This window comes from Talpa europaea (genome assembly GCF_964194135.1).
Source record: "Talpa europaea genome assembly, chromosome: 3".
In the NCBI taxonomy this organism is placed as follows: Eukaryota; Metazoa; Chordata; class Mammalia; order Eulipotyphla; family Talpidae; genus Talpa; species Talpa europaea.
The window spans coordinates 31,840,968-31,864,985 of record NC_140069.1 but is presented as its reverse complement, the minus strand read 5'-3'; the positions used below and the strand labels follow the sequence as shown (position 1 = coordinate 31,864,985).

The 24,018-nt window shown below is 37.0% G+C and overlaps 1 protein-coding gene across 3 annotated transcripts; it reads left to right on the top strand.

The window, feature by feature from the left end:
* Positions 1–1,804: 1,804 nt before the first annotated feature.
* Positions 1,805–23,119, top strand: NDUFAF6 (NADH:ubiquinone oxidoreductase complex assembly factor 6; the record flags this gene model as incomplete). Of its 3 annotated transcripts, XM_084230795.1 has the most annotated exons (9): positions 1,805–2,001; positions 4,400–4,499; positions 8,390–8,512; positions 12,354–12,410; positions 14,308–14,410; positions 15,397–15,530; positions 16,243–16,344; positions 17,713–17,769; positions 22,991–23,119. In XM_084230795.1, the coding sequence occupies 9 exons, from the start codon at positions 1,805–1,807 to the stop codon at positions 23,117–23,119; spliced, it is 1,002 nt and encodes a 333-aa protein (XP_084086921.1). The 3 variants fall into 3 exon arrangements, with proteins under 3 accessions (XP_084086921.1, XP_084086922.1, XP_084086923.1); XM_084230796.1 differs by lacking the exon at positions 1,805–2,001 and having other exon boundaries at positions 4,483–4,503; XM_084230797.1 differs by lacking the exons at positions 1,805–2,001; positions 17,713–17,769 and having other exon boundaries at positions 4,483–4,503.
* Between the last annotated feature and the right edge of the window lie 899 nt (positions 23,120–24,018).

Here is a 24,018-nt window from a genome sequence, read left to right as displayed (position 1 = left end):
TTATTATTTGTTTGTTTGTTTGGTTTATACATGCACTGGGTACAGTCAGAAGCGCGGGAGGGTGAGAGAATTCACCAGAGCCAGAGCGGGGAGCAGAGCAGGCAGAAGGACCGAAGTACACTGCTGAGGGGAGCAGCGGGCGGCAGGAGAGGTCTGCGCGCCATGTGGGACCCTCCTCCGGTGGCCGGGGAGCAGCCAGGGATCGAACCGGCTGCAGAGGCTGCAGGCAGCTTCGCAACCCAGCGCTCAACCGCTGCGCCACTGGGGAGGCCCCCGCACTTCTGACTGTACCCAGTGCATGTATAAACAAACAAACAAATAAATAAATAAATAAAAATAAAATACGTGCCTCTTTAAAAAAAAAAAAGTTGGACAATGTCTAGCTTTCAATGGAGACTCACAGCGGTCATTTTGGTGCTTTTTAAACATCTTTCTTAATGTTTTCCCTACGTAGTTGACTTGGCTTGAATGCTATTTATTGGCCAGGCACTGCCCTGGGTATCTTAAATGTATTAACTCATTTAATCTTATAAGAAAATTGTAAGATAGAATCTATTATTTCCATTTACAGGTGAAGAATCTGAGGCATGAAAAAAGGGGAGGCTGTCATGTAAGGTCCCAAAGGTAATAGGCGGTAGAGTCAGGATCTGAATCTAGGTAGTTTTACAAGATCTATGTTGCGAATGTGAAAATGTGAAGGAAAAAGAATTGATAGGATCTGATCAGTTAGATTACATTAGATATAAAGGAGGGAAGAGGTAAAGATGATGCCAAAGTGTTTCCCCTGGTTGTCTGTAAGAAGGGGGACACTGTTGGGATAACTAAAGAGACTAAGAAGTTAATATGATTGGGATTTTTGACATATGGATTTTGAAGTAATGGTAAGATATGCAAATGAAAAAGCCTAGTAGCGCAGGAGATGAGAACTGGAGATGTTAATGAGTGATTCCCTCTCCCCACCCCCCCCAAGTTTTAACTGTGGTATTGAAAACCCTAGGGCTTGTTTGTCTAAACTAAGGGACAGAAGCTCAGAGAGAAGAGAGTACATTCTGCTGCATAAGGAGAATAGAAGCAGTCTCAGGAAGTAGAACCTAAAGCAGGGTGATTGGATAGAGTTTTCTGGGCCAGACAAAGGCGCATTCTCCTTTGGGTTTAAAGAGACACATTAAATTGGAGTTACAAGCACAAATGGCCAGGGTCGAGGATGAAATGTAAACAGAGGTCATTTCATGGCAAGACTTTATCAAAGCGCAGTAAAAACTATCAAGCAGGGAAGTGTCTTACATTATAGAAAGAATAGTCTGGCTGCAGTGTGAACAATATGGGCAGATCTGGAGGCAGGAGCTGAGATCACTGAGATCCAGATGTAGGCAGCTGCTAGCTTGGACCAGGTGAGGTGATGGCGAGTTAACCCAATTCTAATATTTGAGGGCCTGAGGGCAGGAGACTCACATACTACGCGAATACATAAATAAAATTTATAAATCATGCCAGTAAACTGTCAAACTCCATCCTCCTACCTTGATAAATTCAATTTCTGGAGGACTTGGAAGGGCGGGAAGAGCACGGGCGGGATCGGCCGGATTGAGGCGGGGCTTTCCTGGCCCCCCCAGGCACAGAGCGCGGCGGCGGCCCATTTGCAGAGACCCACAGCGACCCCTGGCTCTTCTCCGAGCGCCGTCCCGAGGCCGCCTTCCCGAGGCCGCCTTCCCGCCGCTAAGAGGCGGCGGCAGGCCCCGCGGGGGACGTGGGGGCGTGGCCTCGCGCTGACGGCGCGGGGTCGAAGGGTGCGCGGCGTCCTGTCATGGCGGCCTCCATTCTGGGTTCGGCATGGGGTTCTGCACGATTTGGCTTGCACGGCCTGTGCCGCCGCCGGCCGCCCCGGGGCTTGTGGGCGCGCGCGCGGCGGCTCCCAGTGCCCGCAGGGTCGGGGCGTTGCGTGGCCGCGACGGGTGGATCGGGCGCCTTGGGCACTGACCTCTACTGCCTGGATTTGCTGCGGTGAGCGAGCCCAGGCGGGAGATGGAGGAGCAGCCCAAGGGTCCGGGCGGGCGCGGCGGGACTGGGCGGACGCAGGCGGGCGCAGGCGGGCGCAGCGCCTTCCTCGCGTCCATCTGTCTTGCCCTTGGGTTGACTCCGGGTGCGAGTATGTGGGTAAAGTGAGGCAACAGGAACTTTCTCACTGGTCACAGAGTGGTTGCAAAATTCCTTCGTCTGCCTGTCGAAGACGAAGGCTGTCGCCTTGCCCGAACCTGAACCTTATTTTTTCGCTAATTAAACATTTTTGCTTGCAAGGCTTTTTAAAATGTGCAAGACTAGTAGTAATTCGTTTTACTTCTAACAGTTGCAAACTTTGAGTTCTTCTGTGTCAGGCACTATGCAAAATAGTTTACAAGTAATTTACTCATCTTCGTTACAAGTTGTGATGGCCAAATGTGATAGACCTATCACTTAAGGTTATAAGGATTAAAGCATTTAGAACGATGTGTGGCCCATAGCAAGGGCACAATGAGTACTATATAAGCCAATATTATTATATAATATACGGGGAAATGGAGGTTTAGAGACATCTGGGAATCTACCCGAGGTGTCTGATTAGGTTAGGGGTTTGACAACACTTTTGTTCACCCTGTTAAACTCAGAAAGGGCTGGCACATAGTAGTCGCTGTAATCATTTGCGAAGTCTAGTTGGATAAATTAGGTCACCATGCAACTCTGGGTAGGGTCCTGCCTTGAAATCCAGGTTTGACTGCAGGGACCTCTGGCTTTGCCCTTCACTGGCCTTTATAATGGTTGCATAGAGACATTTCTTAAGGATTTATGAGAAGTACTAAAAATAAATTACATTGGGGTAGTAAATCCAACTTTTTAAAATTCTATTTTAGCAAATGTAGTACATCGCAGCAAAATTCCCATACATTTCAGTGATTTGTTCTAAATTACCTTTTTGATCCCCCCCATAATTATTTGGTTATAACTTACAGGAGAAACAAGATAGCAGTAGAGTAAATCAGTACATTAAGAATTATAAAAGCCAAGACTGCTAAAATAAATAAATTTATTTATATATATATATATAGTAGTTCCTCTTTATGGGGGTGATGGGGATATGTTGCAAGCTCCCCAGTGGATGTCTTGAAGCCTTAGATTGTACAGAACTCTCTATATACTATTTCTTCCTATATATACATACCTGTGATAAAGTTTATAATTTAGACACTGTAAGATTCATAGTAATAACTTATAATAATGATTATAATGATACATGCTAATAAAAATTTTGTGAATGTGGTATCTCAACATGTTGTATGTGTTGCGTTGGCCATGTAGCAAACTGAAATTATGGAAAGCAAAAGTGAGGAATACTGTGTTTTTATTTATTTATTTATTTAGGAATACTGTGTTTTAAAGTTGTCATTTTTAATATTTAAAAGTTCAGGTTACCAAAATGCGTACCACTTATGTCCAGTGCACTTCTTTGATAGCATTAGTGTCCTAATTTTCCTATCCAGAGGTGAATGATCATTCTTGTTAAATTCTTATGTATTCTTTCAATAATAGTCTGTGAATATTACATGACCCCTTTTCTTAAGTATATATTTCCAAATGGTCAGATTTGGAATTGGTAATACTACCAATCTATCCATGATAGTATTAGTGTGGAATGAAGGCTGTTGACTCTAGTGATTTAAGAGCCTGGATTTGCAGGCAGACCTAATCTGAGTTTTTTAATTCTGTCTCTGTCACTTGGGATGGTTAAAGTTAAGATGCAGCTATTTTTTCTTTTGTGAATTTCTACCTTTATACCTTCTTTGTAAGGATTAAATGGGATGATGTATGTGAAAATGCTGGCACATGACAAATGCTCAGTAAGTAGTCTTAAAGAAATAATACTTATAAGGAAGTTAGAATTTCTAGTTTCTAACTGTCCATTAATCTTTGTTAGATTTGGCTGCTGAAATTATTTGTAGGGTTATTTTGGATGTGTTTCTTGTACAAGATCTATTTTTGTCTTAGCTCTATATTCTATGTATTTATATATTTTTAAAACATTTGTTTATACCATACTGGAACAATTAGTAATTTGATATCTATTTCTGTAGCTTATTTGCATTCTTACTAAAACCAAAGGGATTCTGAAATTAAAATTATAAGTGTTATTATATAATTCAAAATGAATGAATAAAGATTGGCTGTTCCTTTTTTTTAAACTGGTCTGGGATTGGGAGCAGATACATTTTTTGTAATGGTAGAAAACAAGTATAAAATATAGCAGATGTCAGGCCTATTTTGAAATAAAGCTTCTTTTCAGTAATTTTGGTCAGTATTTTTTTGTTTATGTACAGTTTTGAAAGTAAAAAGTAACTCTCTTTTGCTATTTTTTTTTTTTTTAATATAGGAAACGAGATTATGAAGGCTATTTATGCTCCCTGCTGCTGCCTGCAAAATCCAGGAGCTCTGCTTTTGCATTGAGGGCCTTCAATGTGGAACTGGCTCAGGCTGGTATTAAAATACCTTTACAAATTATTTGCAAAAGTGGCACTATAGTGTGTTTAATGCTGAACAACAAAGAAAATTTGTTGTAATTTATGTTAGATATGTTTAAGGTCTCCGCTCATGATGTCTTTCTCCTGCTGTTTAGCCAATTCCAAATATGAAACTAGCTAATGAACTTAATGTTTCTGGAAATACCATTCTGGACTTTTACATTTCTTTTTCTAAGTATATTATTAAATTATTCAGCTAACATTGTACATTTGCCTGTTAATTGAATAGGTTAATAAGAGTACTACTGCGATCCTTTCTAAGAGGTACATAATTTGCATGTATATAGCAATTTTTGAAAGTACTTTTTAAGTCGAGGCTTTAGTTGTAAAGTGAAATGGAGAACAGAAGCAATTACAGCAAATGCAGACCTTAGATTATACTTACTTTTGTTTAAAGAATTACAAAGGAAGAAGCTACTATACTTTTTTGTATTAGAGAAAAGCGTGTTGATGCAGCATAAATTGAAATGGAGACTAGAATCAAGGGAATTGAAGTAGAATGGCCTTGATCTCAGTAAATTAGGCAGTTACTTTGAATAAGGGGGCATGGGAAGGTTTGTAGTCTTGAAGAGAGAGGCAAGTTTTGGCACAGCTTCTCTGCTAACAATAAGAAGTGAACTAGGAATGAATAAAGAAAGTGAGTATAGAACAGAGGCATACTGAGGTTGGCGACTGAATCTGCTGAGAGTCTATTAGGCTCTGGTTATTTTTCCTTGGGGTATTTCTAGGAGTCAGGAGTACATACTTTTTCACGTTATCCTTTTTCAAGTATAAACTATACATCAACATCTCAAACTTTTCACTGTTTAGCAATAGAATCCTCATTGTGAGCCGCCATTATAATTTTAAAATGATAAAAATTCCACTTTTAATAAATACTGTGACCCCTAGCTCCCCTGCTCCCCCAAATTCTCCATCACCTTTTTTCTTTTATATATTTTTACATCATTTTTCATTTTTGCATTCTTACTAAAACCAAAGTGATTCTGAAATTAAAATTATAATGTTATAGTCCCCATACAATTCCCCAAATCCCACCCCCCTTGTTTTGATCCTACTCCCTCTTCCCCCCTTGTAGTGTGTGTCTCTGGTTTATAGTTGCTTGTTGATTTTGATTTTTACTTTATTATAATTAGTCTTTTTCCTGGTCCCTTATTTAGGTTTTCTAAATTCCTGCTATGAGTGAGACCATCCGGTATTTTTCTTTTTCATTCTGGCTTATTTCGTTGTCTCCATCACTTTTTAAAGAGTGTTTTGCTGCTACTCTACACATAGTCTTGTTTGCTCATTCACTCAGCAACTATTGCTTTTCTAAAATATGTTAGGCACTGTTTCAGATCCTGGGGATGTAATATTGAATAAAACATACCGAGGCCCTGTACGCAGGCAACAAACAAGTGCTGTGGAGAAAAATTAAGGGGGATAGAGAAAGCAACATGCTGTTCCTATTTTATGTAGGATGTTGAAAATTCTTATTGAGCAGTGGTTTTTGAGTCAATATTTGAAGGAGGCGAGAGACTGAAATGTAGAGGTGAAGAGGTACAAGTGTGCCATATATCAAAGAAAAGGAAGACCAGTATGGTACAGTAGAAGAGGGAGCAAGTGCTTGGGAGGAGATTAGGTTGGAGGTATCTGCGCCAGAAAGGAAGGCCTTAGAGATTAACACAACCACCTCAGCTTTTACTCAGCGGGGAAACCATGGAGAATTCAAAGCAGAGAAGGACATCATCTCTTTGTCATATTTTAAAAGGACTACTTTTGCTGCTATATAAAGAGTTTTAGAGTAATGTGACTACATCATGGCCCTTATCCTTACAAACTTGAGGTGGTATTTCATAAGAATAAGAATATTCTGTTACATAACCACATTACAGTTCAGTTTTAGGAAATTTAACATTGATATAGTATTTTTATGATCTGCTTTCAGGTTTCAAGTTTTTATAAATAACCCAGTGATGTCCTTTATGGCATTTTTCCTTTTTGTACAGGGTCCAATCTAGGATCAGGTATTGGATTTAGTTTTCATATCTCTTTAGCTTCTTTTAATCCAGAATATTGACAGCCTTTCTTTGTCTTTTATGACATAGACGTGTTTAAAACAATACTATTCTTTCAAAAAATTTTTTCATTTGGTGTTTGTTTTATTTTTAGTCATGGTTATATTCTGCCTTCCTAACCTAATAGTATCTTAGTAATATATTTCCTTTTCGGGAACTCCTTTGTCTCTTATTAGTAATAATTTTGGTTACCAGTCAAGGTGGAAATATTTTTTCCCTTGCTGTAATAAGCAGTCTATGAGGAAACATTTTAAAACCATGATCTTCATCAATTTACCTCCTAGATTTAACATGCATTGCCGATTCTTGTCTGAACTTACCAAGGCTATTCTTTTTTTTTTTTAATTTTTTTTTTTTTAAATAGAGGCATGTTTTATTTATTTATTTGTTTGTTTGTTTGTTTATACATGCACTGAGTACAGTCAGAAGTGCGGGAGGGTGAGAGAATTCACCAGAGCCAGAGCGGGGAGCAGACAGGCAGAAGGACCGAAGTACACTGCTGAGGGGAGCAGCGGGCGGCAGGAGAGGTCTGCGCGCCATGTGGGACCCTCCCCCGGTGGCCGGGGAGCACCCGGGGATTGAACCGGCGCTGCAGAGGCTGCGGGCAGCTTCGCAACCCAGCGCTCAACCGCTGCGCCACCGGGGAAGCCCCCAAGGCTATTCTTAATACTAGCGAATGAAGGACACAGTCTAATAATCTCTTCAAAAATCATTTAGTGGGTGAATGAATGAGTTTTTAGATGTACATACAGTAAAATTCACTTTTTGTGGTATATAGTTCTATAGGTTTTGAAAAATGCAATCATATATTCACCACCATAGTTATGATGTAGAATTTTCTATCAACCACAGATTCCCTCATCTACTTCTATGTAGTCATCCTCAACATTATACTTTTGCTCATCCTTCTACTTCTAAGAGCTGTGAGTATGTAGAGCATGGGATAAACAACCACCTTTTTGAACTGTATTTTGCATATTTGGCTGATGGTCATTGGTGATGACCTGGTGCATTTGTTACAGGAATTATGACCACGTAATCTCTGGAGCAGTCCCTAACACAGAGCCTAGCACTTGTAAACATTTTCCTTCCCTGGTTTTATTTCCTTATCTTCAGGCTTGAAAGTATTTTTACTATCAATAACCTAATGAGGGTGGTTTTTCTTCTCTTCTACTTATTTTTTAAAACCTTTTTATCATGGAACATTTCAAAGAATTAGTGAGTAGTATAATGACCTACTAGATGCCCATCACCCAGCTCTAGCCATTACTAACTTAATGTCAATCTTGTGTTTTAATTTTTGTTCAGCCCTCACCGTTTCCACCTCTAGATTACTTTGAAGTAAGTCTCAGATAAATTTTCCATCTATATTTAAGTATGTATCTCTAAAAGATAACTCACTTAAAGAAAACCCTACAACATCATTACCATTCATTAAGAATTTAACAATAATTTCTTAATACCATCATCCTCTTAATTTTTTTAAATCTAACTGTTCCCTCTCCCTCTCTTTGTTTTCTATCTTGAGAAATCTCCTGTTGTTGAATACAGACTTAGAAAATATTTTTAAATAAGCACCAAGTAATTTGCAGCTCTTATTTAGGAAACTAATAGTGACAACAGTTTAACTGAAAGTAATAGTGACAACAATTTAACTGAAAAGTTAAACCACATATGTAGAATTAAACTTGTTTTTTGGCTGGTTATGTGATTATACAGTAACAAATATCAATTTTCAAGACTGAAAATAGTATATTGGTTATAATTTTTAAATCCTATTTATAGATTAAGGACTCAATCTCTGAGAAAACAATTGGATTGATGCGAATGCAATTTTGGAAGAAAACTGTGGATGATATATACTGTGACAATCCACCACATCAGCCTGTAGCCATTGAATTATGGAAGGTAAAGAAAATTGCTTTTACTTTGTAAATGTTATTTGAGCCTATTTTTTGATGCATATAATTTGGATAGTGGCAATGGGGAATGTGGCCTGGATCTGTTCTTAGGCACATGTAATGTTCAACTCCATGTTAGTTTTGACTAAGGAATTTAAAATCATCTAATAATTTGCACTGATCTTTGGTGTATTTTTTACTAAAGGAAAAAGGAGGATTCTGGTCTCTTTGTATTGTGAATTACTCACCTTCCTCATATTGGTTGTAAAATTTAAACCTGTGAATTTTGAAGCAATGCAGGTCAATTTCCTGTTCTCTCCTTTTCCAGTGCTTTAGTCCACACTCCAGGCTGTAGAAAGACCTGAGTGGATCTTTCGTGAAGGAAGATTTGCTCTCACATTGTTCAGCCATATCCAAAATTATCTTATCTATTTTGAAAGAATTGCTGTTTCATTGATAAATTTTAGATATTAGAGAATCAAAGCTTTTGGGCTATAGTATTATTTGTATAGCTAGATGTATGTAATAAATAATTTTACATTAAAGCAGCTATATAGATCCTTCATTCATAAAGAACCATGCTCAGTTTAGAAGTATGTTAAAAAATAAAGGGAGGAAATTAGGTGCCTTTTGTCACTGACCTGTGTTCCCGTTGTAAAATGATGAGTGCCAAAAGACAGATTCTATAACAGGAGCCACCGAGAGACCTGACAGTGGTACACCTCTTCTCAGGTCTGCACACCAGCAGAGGCAGGCCACATTTCTGGGCCCCAGAGTGACTGCACAGAATCTCAATAAGGATGAAAGCCAGCTCCCCATCCTCCCAACTTCCCACCCCCACCAAGCCAGGGATCCAGAAGAAAAAGTAGATAGGAAATTGTGAGTAATAGGTGGTTGTTTACATCTTTTCATACCACTTCAAGAACCTTAATCTGGTGACTCAATTTAGAGAAAAGTTTCTCTAAAAGCCAGAGATTCTAATATTTTACACAGCAACCTGACTGCAGGGGATGCTTATCCTAAGACTTCCATGGAAGGTTATGGAAGGTTCATGGAAGGTTAGGATATACCATGGAAGATCAGATTTCTTGAAAAAATTTATCTTATTTTGGCTCCTCTTGAAAAAACCAGAAGACATACCTAAATTACGCAATGTTTATATGTGAACCAATTTGTCCAGTTTTCACAGCTGCTTAAATTTTGATGGTTCATGTAGGCCAGCTTTCTACTAAGACCAGTGGTGAAGGTTAATATGTATATTTGAAAGAAGCCGGTAGCATTCAGAGCAGTTGTCCACATTGTGTTTTCTCTGTCCCTTATGGTTCTGTTGAAGCATATGCTTATTGTACCACTGTCCAGTAAAACTTTACATTGGTTCTTTGAAGAGTGTCGGGTTCTTTAGAAGATTAAATAGGGAAGCAGTGACAATATTTTGTCCTTAGAGTCCTTTTGTGCTGCTATTTCATTGGTGTTTTTAGGGTACAAAATAGCTAAATGTCAGTAATTTCTTATACATTCCATATGGGCTTCTCCATTTCTCTGTGTATTAATATTAGTTGCAGTTTGTATATATATTTATAGCCAAGGTTTTCATTCTATTTGGTTTCCGTTTCCAAAGTTGTTGATACTTTATTCGGTGGGTTTTTGTCTTCTTTAAATATTTATTTTTTACCTTGATCGCTCACTTTCTTCAGAATCAGACTGAAAAATTGTTTTTTGTGGTCAAGGAACTGCAGCCATAAGATCCTCTCCTGTCTTGCCTGCTGCTACTTCTGTCAACAGTGTATTTCAGTAGATCTGTCTGTTCTCCTCCCCACTCTGTCTCTGGTGAATCCTCTCACCCCCCCACTGGCCTGCACTCCAGTTCTTGTATACATAAAGAAATAAAAAATAAGTCTTTTAAAAAATAGGGAAATATAGGCTATTCCTAAGACACTGTTTTAGTGCCATATTTGTTGTAAAAATATATTTAGTGTTGACTTAGCAAGTAAACAGTTTTTCTAAAACTTATTTGGAAATAAATTCAAACTTTCAAAATTTAAAATAGTACAAAGAATATCTCTATATTCTACCCAGATTCACCTACTGCTAACATTTTTTCCTATTTGTTAATCATCTGTGCATATTTACTCACAAGTGTGTGTGAGTTCTCTCATGTATATATGTATTTTCATGCTCATTTTTTTTCCTGAAGTGTTTGGGTGTAAGTTACACACGCATCATGGCCCTTTATTCCCTGAATATTTTCGTATTTGCTAAGAGTGGGGATATTCTCTTATATAACCAGGGCAGTTAGTGACTTTAGCAAATTAACAATATAATACTTCTGTGTAATTTTCTGTTTATATTCCAGTTTTGTACAGTTGACCCATAATGTTTACTATAGTATTTCTCTTCTCTAGTATAAGATCTGGTCTAGGGTCAGGTATTTAGTTGTTATGTCTCCATAGCCTACTTTATTTATTTATTTATTTTTTAAATTTTTATTTGTTTGTTTTGTTTATACATGCACTGGGTACAGTCAGAAGCGCAGGAGGGTGAGAGAATTCACCAGAGCCAGAGCGGGGAGCAGAGCAGGCAGAAGGACCGAAGTACACTGCTGAGGGGAGCAGCGGGCGGCAGGAGAGGTCTGCGCGCCATGTGGGACCCTCCTCCGGTGGCCGGAAGCAGCCGGGGATCAAACCGGCGTCGCAGAGGCCGCGGGCAGCTTCGCAACCCAGCGCTCTACCGCTGCGCCACCGGGGAGGCCCCATAGCCTACTTTAATCTGGAACATACCTATAGCTTCTTTTTGTCTTCTATGGTGCTGAGATTTTTAAATATAACATTCCTTTTTTTATTTTTATTTATTTTTTTTGGTGTGTGTGTGTGTAGAACATTTCTCATTTGGGGTTTGCCTGATGTTTTCTCATGATGTTTTCATCAAAATTATTGCCTGGCTTTTCCATTGTATCATTATAATTCCTGTTGCAACCAATCCACTTTGACTATGAAAATATCCTGCTCTTCATTAGTTTCCTGCTAAACTTAGCATTCATTGTATGATTCAGTCTTTACTAGTATGATTTCAAAATGATAATTTCCAAACTGCAGCACCCTGTCCGCATTTACCAGTTGGCATATGGCATTCTGCTATAAGCAAGAGCTTACTCTCTTGCATCTATATATTTTTAAATTAATTATTGGTATACATTAATGAATTCTGGGTTTTTCAGTAGTTTATAATTCATCACTAAATTTTTTAAAGCATTTTTCTATTTTCTGTCACAATAAAATTTTCTGTGGTCATCTTGAATCTGTTACCTCAGCTCTAAACTCATACATTTCCTTTGGAAGAATGTTATTAGAGACCAGGAGCTGGGTATTAGGTGGTCTTCCCTATCGGGCTATCATTATTTGCTAACATAACATTTACCCTGCAGATAATTATTGAGTTTTACTCTTTTCTTTTTTGGAGTACTGGTTATTTTCATTAAATAGAATCTTTATCCTGAGGAAAGAAGTAGGTATGTAATAAGTAAACAAAGAAGTCAGGGTGCATTACATAACAGAAGCTCAGTATTTAATTCTTGTTTTGTTTTTCTTTTGAAAGTGGAATTGTTAAATTACGAGTAGTTTTAAGAACAAAGGAAGGTTAGTGGAAAAGTTTTGGATGTATTATCTTTGCTTGGAAATGTTTCCTGGGGACATTTTCTTTTTCCCTGATATTTCTTGAACACAGTCATACCTCTGGTGATGAGTTATTTATTAAAATATTCCCTTACCTGGTTTTGTATTTGGTTTGTTTATTCTGGCCCATAGAAGTCATTTCTAGTACTTTCTAATACTTAAAACACTCTTGTTTTTTAGGCTGTCAAAAGACATAATCTGACTAAAAGATGGCTTATGAAAATCATTGATGAAAGGGTAAGCTAAAATTGCTAAACTAAGTTTTTTCCTCCTTTTCAATTTTTAAACTAATTCTCTAGAGAGAAAATGTTCTAATACATGTATTAATATGTTGGAGGAAGGAATTTTTAGATAACTGTGCTGTTTTAACCATTCTCCACTACTGCATGCTACCCATTTCAGTTCCCTGCCCCAACACTTTGAGACAGACAGGCAAAGACAGGCACCCAGGCAGAGACATGCATATGCACACCCACACTCTATGTTGGTGTCATTTTAAATGGAAATTTTCAGACTTACACAAAAGTAGAGAGAATAGTATAATATACTTTCATGTATGTGTCATCCAGCTTTAATAGTTATGAGCACATGTTCAGTCTTATTTCATCTATATTCTAGCAACTCCCTTCACTAACGCCCATTGAATTACTTAAAAACAAATTTCAGACATGATGTCATTTGGTCTTAAATATATAGATAAAAACTTTTAAAAACATAAGAATACAATTTAATAATCATACCTTAAAAATTATGAATGATCCTTTAATACACATAACTATATACACACATGTAACTATATACACACATAACTATATACACCTAATACTTGGTATCTTTTGAATAGAGGGGAAAAGAGAGGTCTAATGGTTCCTGTACTGAGTTCTTAGAACTGGGTTCTAGTTCCAGCCAAGCTTGCAAATTGCTCTATGACCTGGTCAACTTTTGTAATTTTTCTGATTTATTGTTGGCTCAGTGTCCTCATTGACCTGTTATTTATCACATGCTGTTGTCATGAAATTTTAAGTTTACTTAGTTTATTTGGATATATGCTATCAATAGCCACATACTTTAGTATTAATAATATAAGCCAAAAGAGATAATGTATTCAACATTAAAAAAAAATATATTTCAGTTGACCTCTATAGAATCAATTAGTACTGAGGTATCTATTTTTCAGAAAATTAGAGAACTCAAAACAGAGTTGCTTTTGTTTAATGGAAAATAACATTTGGCATTTTTTGAGAGGTATTTTTAAAAGTAAAGGGCTAAGATTATTCTCCCTACATTGGCCTGTAGAGGTAATGCAGTTCCTATAAAAATTCTGCCTTTTTTGCAGAAATAGATAGGCTGATCCTAAATTCATATGGAAATGAATTCATTGACCTGCACATATTTTCCCCAGGATGATTGCTGGTAACAATTTTTCCTGATTAAAAATAGGAGTAAGAGGTGGGAGATAATTCTACCTCAGCAGTAGAATTTTTATAGTGGCTAGGTGTTTTTACTCTAAGATTTACATTTTTCTGTTTCTCAGATATAGTGTGTTTGGGTAATCACCCTGTTAATTAGTTGAGCATGGTTTCTTTTTTTAGGGGGTACGTAGAGGAGGCATTTTACTTTCTTTTTTCTAGGCATTTTGTTCCTTGTTAAGAGCATAGGCTTAGTCAAAAGGTATGGGTTTGAATCCTGTCCTCATCACTTATTAGCTGTGTGACCAACTTGATGTATTGTGACTATTTTTTCATCCACAAAATGAAAAAAGCATTAATTCATTATCTTTTGGAAGGTTGTTAAGATTAAGAAAATAATGTCAAAAGTGCTTAAATAAGAACTCAGTATAGTAAGTTTCTCATGATACCTTAGATTTAAAGAAATTAAAATTAGGCTGACCCCATGTCGATGGTAAGTTGTGCATTAAAATATTCCTGCAGTATTATTTTGAAGGGGTGATTCGTAAGTATTAATCTATAAAACTTTAATTTAAATTTAACCTTATTTTTTTCTGTACTTAACTATATTTACTAAATATTCTTATTCTTTATTATTCAGTTCTTTACATAAAAAAGAACAGTGCCTTCTCTTTATAAAATGTTGACAATTTAGCAAACTTTATTGGAATTTCGCTTGACTATAGGAAAAAAATTTGGATGACAAAGCATATCGTAATATTCAGGAACTGGAAAATTATGCTGAAAACACACAGAGCTCTCTTCTTTATTTAACACTAGAAACATTGGGTAAGTTTTTGTTTTTTTTTTAATTTCACACTCATTCAAAGATGATACCTTTCATACTTCACACTTTCATAATTTGACAGTCTAACCAGTTCAACACAGAAGCTTTTCTTTGTACCATCTGTAAAAGAACAGTTTTTCTTCTTTATTTTTTTAAAGCAAGAAGGGGATTAAGTATACCTTTCTTTGGAGTGCAGACTAATTAAAATGCTGAGGCTTTCATAAAAGTGTTTAGGTACCTCATGGGAATGCTGTAATTAATTATAGGTGATTTTACTTTGTTATAATAGCGTCTCCTACATTTTGGAGGACCTGTGGCCTTACTTTTCCAAGTTAAAAAAAAGTAGGAGAAAACAAAGTGCATCTCTAAAAGTTTTTAGGAGATTTTTTTCCTTTTTTTAAAAAAACAAACTAATTTAGATGATACTTTTCCTTCTCTAACTTTGTTCTGAGTTGGTGAAGTCTTATTGTAATAAGATTGTAATGAGGAAATTATTTGGGACAATGACAATACCAGCCATTTGAAGAAGGTCATAGATCTTTATATCACCCTAAAAGAAAAATACAAGTCCTTGTTGAATTTCCCAGGCTTGTTCTGCCTGCACACTTAGTGACATGTTTGCCAACACAATGAAAGAAGGGAGCAAAGAGCAGAACGTTTGTTAAGCATATACTTAAAATGAGGTCATATGGAAATTGCACCGAAGAGAAGAAATGGAAGACTTGTAATGTTTTTCCACATTAGCTGATTAAAATTCCAAATGTGTTCTTGGTATGCTGGAGTCTTGGAAAAACTCTTTTATTTAAAAGTTGAAGTTCAGAAACCTGTTAGTGGTAAATGGTCAGCTTGTCTTAGGGCCCAGTGTGCTCTCACAAATCCTGATTTTCAGATATAACATATAGGATAAAAACCAGTTTTATGTATGTGGGTGATTTCTCATGCTGTGTCTACTGATTTGTTGTGCATTGTTTAATTTCTAAAATCCCAGGTATAAAGGATCTCCATGCAGATCATGCTGCAAGTCACATTGGAAAAGCACAAGGCATTGTCACTTGCTTGAGAGCAACCCCCTATCATAGTAGCAGAAGAAGAGTGTTCCTTCCTATGGATGTTTGCATGCTGGTATGGCTTTTATTTGTACCCTCTGATAATGTACCTCAGAAGTATGGGAAGGGAAGCTACCTCTTGGTTTTTTGTTTAGTTTCGTCAAGTAACTGCTTTGAAACAAATGGTTATTGCTTTTTTACTCCAGAGTTATAGCGTCAGAATTTTATCAGCTAGCATTTCAGATGTCTGGTGGAGCTATGAAATAAGAGGGTTCAGAGAACCTCACTGGGTATAACTTAATGTTGATGCCTTACTCCTGTCCAGGCAATTACAGTAATTATTTCTAGTGTTCAGTTTAGCCTTTTCATTACTTTAAAAGAGAAATTAATCCATAAAAAAATTGTTTATATGAGAACTTTTGTTTTCTCAATGAGATCCATTGTTGTCTGTTCTTTTAAAGTTCTTATATATTAGTTTTCTTCTATATTTTTGTTCCACCTACAACTACTGTTAATACCTTGTTGCATATTCTTTTTTTTTTTTTTTTTTTGGTGGGACCCTCGCAGGCGGTGGGGGAATGAACCGGCGCTGCAGAGGCTGCCGGCAGCCTCGCAGTCCAGTGCTCAACCGCCACGCCACCAGGGGAGGCCCGTTGCATATTCTTATAGACACACACACATTTTTAAAAACAAAGTAGGCATTATACTGTATACACTGTTCTTCCACCTGTTTTCTTAGTTTTAGTCTGCTTTTAGTTCCCTAACATCATGTTTATTTTCCCACACAGCATGGTGTTTCACAAGAGGATTTTCTACGGAAGAACCAAGATAAAAATGTGAGAGATGTGGTATATGACATTGCCAGCCAGGCACACTTGCATCTAAAGCATGTAAGTCAACTCTGTTTGCTAAATCATTTATGAAACTCCTTTCTAGATGTGGCTGTTCTCCAGGGATGGTTATGGTAATCCCCTCTTAGTGGTCTTTATTCCATCTGTCATTGAATTTGCAATAGATCTCTCTCAGGGACTATTGTAAACTTACTCCACATTTTAAAAATTCCCCTATTTCCCTCTCAGCAGTTGAACACACCTTTTACTGAGTAAGTCAAGCCTCGGTTTTCTCAATTAGGCTCTCTCTGCTCCATCTACTCATCATCTCCCTGCCCTTCAGGGGATAGCATATCTTTCTACCCTGCTAATTCCTCTCCCATCTTTTCCAGGGCCTTGCATCCTTAGCAGACCCAAATTGGGTTTTCAGTATACCTGTCCGATAATTTGCACCTTTTACCTTGTAGCTTGTTGTTGTTGTCTTCTAAATTTGGGATCTAAGCACATAGGAAGTTTATGGTTTATGGTTACATCTAGACAAGGGCAGAACCTTGACATCCACTTCCATTTCTCAGGTAGAAGAAGGGTCCATTTATTAGAAAGACAGAGAAAGAAAGATCAAAGAAGTAGAATTGAATCAGTGCCTTAGAAACCCAGGGAGGAGAAAATTCCAGGAAAGGGAAATGTTATAAAGTCTTGCATATTACAGAGAGATTGAAGAGAGAAGATGGGTATGGTGATTACAATATCATGGATGATCTTGATGGAAGAGAGCAATTTTAGTAGACGGTTGGCAGACATAATTGGGCTTAATGAGTACAGGATGGGCACCAGGCTGACTGGACTAGGGTTTCATAGCCCAGAGTAGTAGGAAGTTAGCTTAGGGAGACAGGGTTAGAGTCAAGATGTAGAGGCCTTTGAATTCCAAGATGAATAATTGAGACTTGATCTGTCAGAGAATTGGGTCAAAGAAATTAAAAAAAAATGATGACTTTGGGACATTACTTTGGCTAGCTGTATGAACTGAATTAAAGGGAAGGCGGGAAGGAAGAGCAATTTGGATCTTATATTCAGTTAAGCAGGAGCTAGAGGTCAAAACTAGGGAGGTGCTGGGGTTTGTTAACTTAAGTATTTCTTTATTTACCCCTTGCTATAGAGCTAAAGGGTCAAAGTTACCATAAGATGTTATAAGGCAGTTGAAAACTACCAAAGTCAACCTGTACAAAAGAATGGAATTCTTAATATAGCACTTTTTACTGAGGCCTGCAAGCTTAGGAAATTAATCCCCAGGAGATGAGAACTATTTTTTTGAGAGAGGCCCTACTCATGTTAAGTTGCTAAAGTTGTTTTGTATTCACTTTCAGAGGGAGAATTTATTTCCAGAAATATTTATATTTCAAACCAATTTCCTTTTGTCTTCCTTTTTAGGCTAGATCCTTCCACAAAAGTGTTCCCGTGAAAGCATTTCCTGCTTTTCTTCAGACGGTGAGTTGATTAACATAGAAGGCAAAGGCAGTATAATTAATAAAGCAGATGTGTATGATCTGTTTTATAAAGTTCCCAGTGCAGTTCTTTAGTTGGAGTCTTTGTTTTTGTCTCCCTTCCTTACGGTGAGCCTTGTTAATTGCATTCTGCTTTTGAAGATAGTCACCCCTGTGTTTCCCCCAGGCAGTGAGTTGAGTTGTCCTTCGTGTTGACTGTAGTCAAACTACAGGAGTTTCAGTTGGCTCTGCCACTTACTGAGCTTGGGACAACTGTGTTCCTCAGTTTATGTACAAGTAAAATGGGAATCACAAAAGAAGCTACCCTAAAGGAGTGTTAGGCTACTAACAGCTATATAAATAATTAGTTTTTAGTTATATGAATATTAGTTTTTCCTATTCATTTTTTCTCTGTAATGACCATGTTGTACCACTGGTTCCTCAATAGTTGTTCACAGATCACTGCTGGGCTGGCTGCATCTGAAAAACCTGGGAGACTTTTTAAAAATATAGATTCTGGGATCTTCTTACTGTATAAAACTTGCAGTATTGGGCGTCAGGGGCAATTTCTAGAAGAATCTGTGATCTTAAAAAGGTCCACTGGTTCAGGAGCCATTGTTGCAAAATATATTTAAAAAATGAGAATAACTACCAATTATTTAGCACATATTATAGGACAAGCCCTGACTTATCTCATTTCATACATTTTTCGTAGTCATCTTAGTTGAGATTTACTTCATTTTATAGATAAGATACCAATATTCAAATATTTATGATCTTTGAAAACATAATACCCAAATATCTTCTACCATTTTCTCTAAAATAAATTTGAAGATTTATTTCTGCTTTCATATCATCCATCCTAGGTCTCAGATCTGAATGTTCAAAATAATTTTGTTTCTTTACTGGGTTTGCTTATTATAAAAGTAGTAAATTGATATTTTTAACATTCATGTAATATGAGTATGCAAAAGAAGAAATTAGAATATTTTCATACTTTTATCCTTTCCAGAGATAATGTCTATTTGTCTGGACTTTTTATGTTTATATAATTAGATATCTATTTTTTATATACATGGGATATCAAACATCTCTATGTCAATGTGTATTATTTTATATCATCATTTTTAGTGATTATTTATTTGGTTATTTGGTTTTAATGGTTTTTAGTGATAAACAATCAACTTATTTAAGTAAGCTCCATGAAGGTTAAAGACTTTGTTTTGTTTACTTCTCTGCAAAAGATTGTTCTCAACTCTGTCCATTAGAATCACTTGGGGATTGGGCAGAGGTAGATGGGGGGAGGGGACACACAACAGTGTTGGACCCCTCCCAAAACAATTAGGACATGTATCAGATTGGATCCTGGCATTGATACATTTTTTTTTTTTTTGAAATTCACAAAATGTGTTTATTTTCAGTTTATGTAAGTGACATCTGAAATAAAAGAAGAAATAATTTTTTTTTTTTAAGAGGCATGTATTTTCATTTATTTATTTATTTGTTTGTTTGTTTGTTTATACATGCACTGGGTACAGTCAGAAGCGCGGGAGGGTGAGAGAATTCACCAGAGCCAGAGCAGGGAGCAGAGCAGGCAGAAGGACCGAAGTACACTGCTGAGGGGAGCAGCGGGCGGCAGGAGAGGTCTGCGCACCATGTGGGACCCTCCTCCAGTGGCCGGGGAGCAGCCGGGGATCGAACCGGTGCCGCAGAGGCTGCAGGCAGCTTCGCAACCCAGCGCTCAATCTCTGCGCCACTGGGGAGGCCCAGAAATAATTTTCAAATGGTGGAATCATCGATGGATTACACATTTAACTTTAGTATGAAAATTATTTTTAAACTTACAGAAAAGTAGATTTAATACCATAATGAGCTGCCAAATACCATCTTTGGGATTTAAGTTTCTAATATGTTGCTAAATTTGTTCCTTTTATTGATTTCCTGAGGTTTTTTTGAAGTGTCTTATTTCCCTAAACAGTAAATATTCCCAAAAAGGGACATCTTTTTAAAATTTTTATTTTTACTATTATTTTTTTGAGATGTATTGACATGCAACTTTATATTAATTTCCCTTTTTCAACATCCTCTCTAATACTTGTTATTTCTTATCTTTTCGGTACTAGCCTTTCTAATGAGTATTTTTGATTTGTATTCCCCTGATGATTAGTTATGTTTTCATGTACCTGTAGGTGATCTGTATGTCTTTTTTTTGGAAAATGTGTGTTGCCCTCTACCCAATTTTAAAATTGAATTGTTTTCTTGTTATTGAGTCATTTTAATTCTTCATCTATTTTAAATATTAACCTCTTGTCAGATATACTATTTGTATATATTTTCTCCTATCCCATAGGTTACCTTTTCATTTTGTTAATGGTTTCCTTTGCTTTGCAAAAGTTTTCTAGTTTGATGTCGTTTCACTTGTTACGATCTCCAAAATATCCAAAATAATCAAAAAGATCTATGTCAGGGAACTTACCACCCTTTTTTTCCCCTAGGAATTTTATGGTTTTGGGTCTTACATTCAAGTCTTTAATCTTTTTGAGTTAGTTTTTGTATATGGTGTAAAAGAGTGGCCTAGTTTCATTCTTTTGCATGTGGCCAGTTTTCCCAATATTACTGAACAGACTGTCCTTTTACCAATCTTTTTTGGACTCCTTTGTCATAAATTAATTGATCATATACATGTGTTTATTTCTGGGTTCTATATTCTTTTCCATTGATCTATGTGTCTGTTTTTGTGACAGTATCATACTGTTAGAGTACTATAACTTTGTGATATAGTTTGAAATCAAGGAGTATGATGTCCACAGCTTTGTTCTTTCTCAGCATCTTTTCCCCCCCTTTTTTAATCATAAATACCTAATCACATAGAATATAACTAAATGTTTCCTTAGTATAATCTAACAACCAGTCCATATTCACATTTCCCTGATTGTTCCCAAAAGGTGTTTTTATGGTTGATTTGTTCAAATCAAAATTGAGATTAAGACCTACCTGTGGTGCTTGGTCTTTTTAAAATCTATAATAATTTTTATTGTTTTCTTGCATTAACATGGCATTAACATAACAGTTGTTTTGTGAAATGTCTTATTTTATTAATTTGTTTACTTCCTTAGGGATTAACTTCCCCTTCTATCCCTTATATTTACTATGAATTTGGAATTGTATCTGCTGGTTTTCTTAGGTCAAGGTTAGCACATTTTTGACAATTTTAGGTGATGATTTGTACTTCATATTGCATTTATCAGGAGGCATGTCTTGAAGTCTCACCTTGCAAAAGTTTATCTTTTTCTTTTCAGCCTCTTCTATAAAAATTATCTTTATTTAGATCTTTTACATAAGACATAAAGTTTCTCCTTTACATATATAATATTCTAGCATAATTAAAATGTTTCCAGTTTTCCAAAGACCTTGTATTTTCAGGAATCTGATTTTTCACATGCTGTTTCCTCACCTGGGAAGAGGAGAATCCCTTCTCCGTCTGGCATTGATATTTTTTGAAAAGCATGTTGCTTAGTTTTGGTTTTGAGCTTTAAAAAACAGGTCATTTTCTGTTTATCTTCTAGGATCTCTTGCTCTCTTTTATACACATACATTTTATAAGCTTTATCTTAAATCCATCCAGCTATATATAGTGTGCATTCATTTTACTGCAGTACAATATTTCACTGTGTGAAAAAATTATTTTGTTTTTCTTGGCAATGAACTTCTGGGCTGTTTCCAGTTTTTGCTAATATAACATAAAGCAGATAAGCACACTCAGGGACATTTCATATTGTATATATTGGTTTTAAAGAGTAGATACTGAATTTGTATGTATGCTATATTTATAAGTGTGTAAAAAAAACTGTGGGAGCAAATACATTACTCTTTGGGTTTTTATTTTTTGGTCATCTGCATGCTAAAGACTACAAGTATAATCTCTGTTGGATCACACGGATTGTGCTGTGGAACTCTAGGGGGTGCTGTGTGCGTAGACTGAGAAGGAAGTGAGGCCTCAAAATCGTGTAGTGCAAAACTAAATGGTTTCTTTCTTTTTTTTTTTTTTTTAAGATTTATTTATTTATACAAGCACTGGGTACAGTCAGAAGCACGGGAGGGTGAGAAATTCAGCAGAGCTAGAGCGGGAAGCAGGACAGGCAGAGTGATGAAATACACTGCTGAGGGGAGCAGCGGCCAGCAGAAGTCTGCGCGCCATGTGGGACCCTTGCCCGGTGGCCGGGGATCTAACCGGTGCTGCAGAGGCTGCAGGCAGCTTCACAGCCCAGCGCTCCACCGCTGCGCCACCAGGGGAGGCCCACTAAATGGTTTCTGTTTATTAAAAAAGTTACTTAAACATATTATAAATTAACAATAACTGAAACCCCAGAAATAAAAAGTGCTGTCCATTGCGGGTATTTTCCATGCTGTTCCCCTTTCAATAAAACTTTGTCAAGTTTTGTATGTTAAGGAAGCATGGGCTGACTTTTATGGAGACCTGTTCTTCTCCCTGGTTGCAAATGATCATCTTGCAAGAATAGGAAACCCTGTTCACAAAATAATGTTTTTAAACAAATAACTTGAGCTCCCTCTTGTGGCACAGTGCAGGTGGGAGGAGATGAGGGTATCGTTTTCCTTGACTGAAACATCCTTTTGTTGTCCATAGAGGCCAGTAATAAAACATTGCAAATTATAATTTCTGTAATCGTTTGCACTTTATTTTGTTATTTTTTTAAAAGATTTTATTTTTTATTTATATAAGAACTGGGGTACAGGCCAGATGCGCGGGAGGGTGAGAGGATTCACCAGAGACAGAGCGAGGAATAGAACAGGCCGACTGATGAAATACACTGCTGAGGGGAGCAGCAGGCCAGACAGGAGAGGTCTGATTGCTATGTGGGTTGCTCCGAGGCCGGCGAGGATTGAACTGGCACTGCAGAGGCTGCGGACAGCTGCACAGCACTGCGCTCAACCGCCTATGCCACCAGGGAGGCCCTAAACTTTGACATTTTGACCAGAACACTACAAATTACAGTCAGAAGCTAGATACTTCTAGTAATAGTTCTGTGATACTGTTTACTGGTTTAATAGAAACTTCTTAGAAGTTATCTTTATTTTCTCTTTCCCTTTTAAAATTCTCATTTAGAAAACCATCTCAGGGATGCTAAAATAGTCTTAATACTTATAATTTTCTTTTTAAAGCTTACTCATTTTATGATCTGGTGATCCCTATACTCTTTTTCCAGATTGCTCTGGAGGACTATTTAAAGAAAATTCAACAAGTGGATTTTGATGTTTTCCACCCATCTTTACAGCAGAAGAACACACTACTTCCATTATCTTTGTATATTCAGTCATGGAGAAAAAGATATTAAAATCATTTTATGGTACTGATGCTAATTTACTTTTGTTAGTTTTATTAAAGTATAGTAGTTAAGGTTCTTCTTTACAAACAACAGGAATGGCCTCAGTTTACTTAAGAAGAAAAGGAATTCATTGGATGGGTGTGAGTAGCTTACAGAAATGGTGAGAAGTTGCTGAGGGGAGAAACTGTCTACGTTGTACCACAAGCACTGCTGTTATCACCACTAGCCCCGACTGTGTCTGCTGTGCTGTCCCAGTGAAGGTGGAGCCCCAGGAGGGACATTGTTTTAGCAAAGCTTGAGCTGCAGGCCATCCTTCAGCTACCACAGGTCAAGGAGAGAATGCTTCCTTCCTCACCGGTAGTGCGCCTTTACATGCTGAACCAATAGTCAGGTGTTCAGTATGGCTGGAAAATATGTTTATTTAGGGGTCACGGAGAGTGAATTTAATATTTGAAGAGTGTTGGTCACTATATTGAAGGCTCTGTATCCCTCAGCTCCTCAACCCTGTAAAAATTTATCCATGATGATACAACAGCTTTATGGTAAGACAACTGGCTGACAAGAGCTGGAACCCTAATTTGGCTTTAGGTCTGGCTGATTTGAAAACTTTTACTTTTTTTTTAAACCCACTGCTTCACTTTCTGTCATTCAGCATTATTGTGACTAGTATTGAACATTCATTAAGAGGATACTACATTTTTTTCAGAACTGCTCTACTAGTTGAGCCATACACAAATAAGCATATACTTTCATCAGTGTTCTCATTTGGTCTTCCTTAAAGCCCTGTGAAGTAATAAAAAAAAAAAAAAGAAATTGGCAATGAAAAATTTTCATTATAGAAGATACACTAATTGCAAAAAATAAAATTGTTTGCATTGCTGGTAATTGGCAGATCTGGATTGTGAATG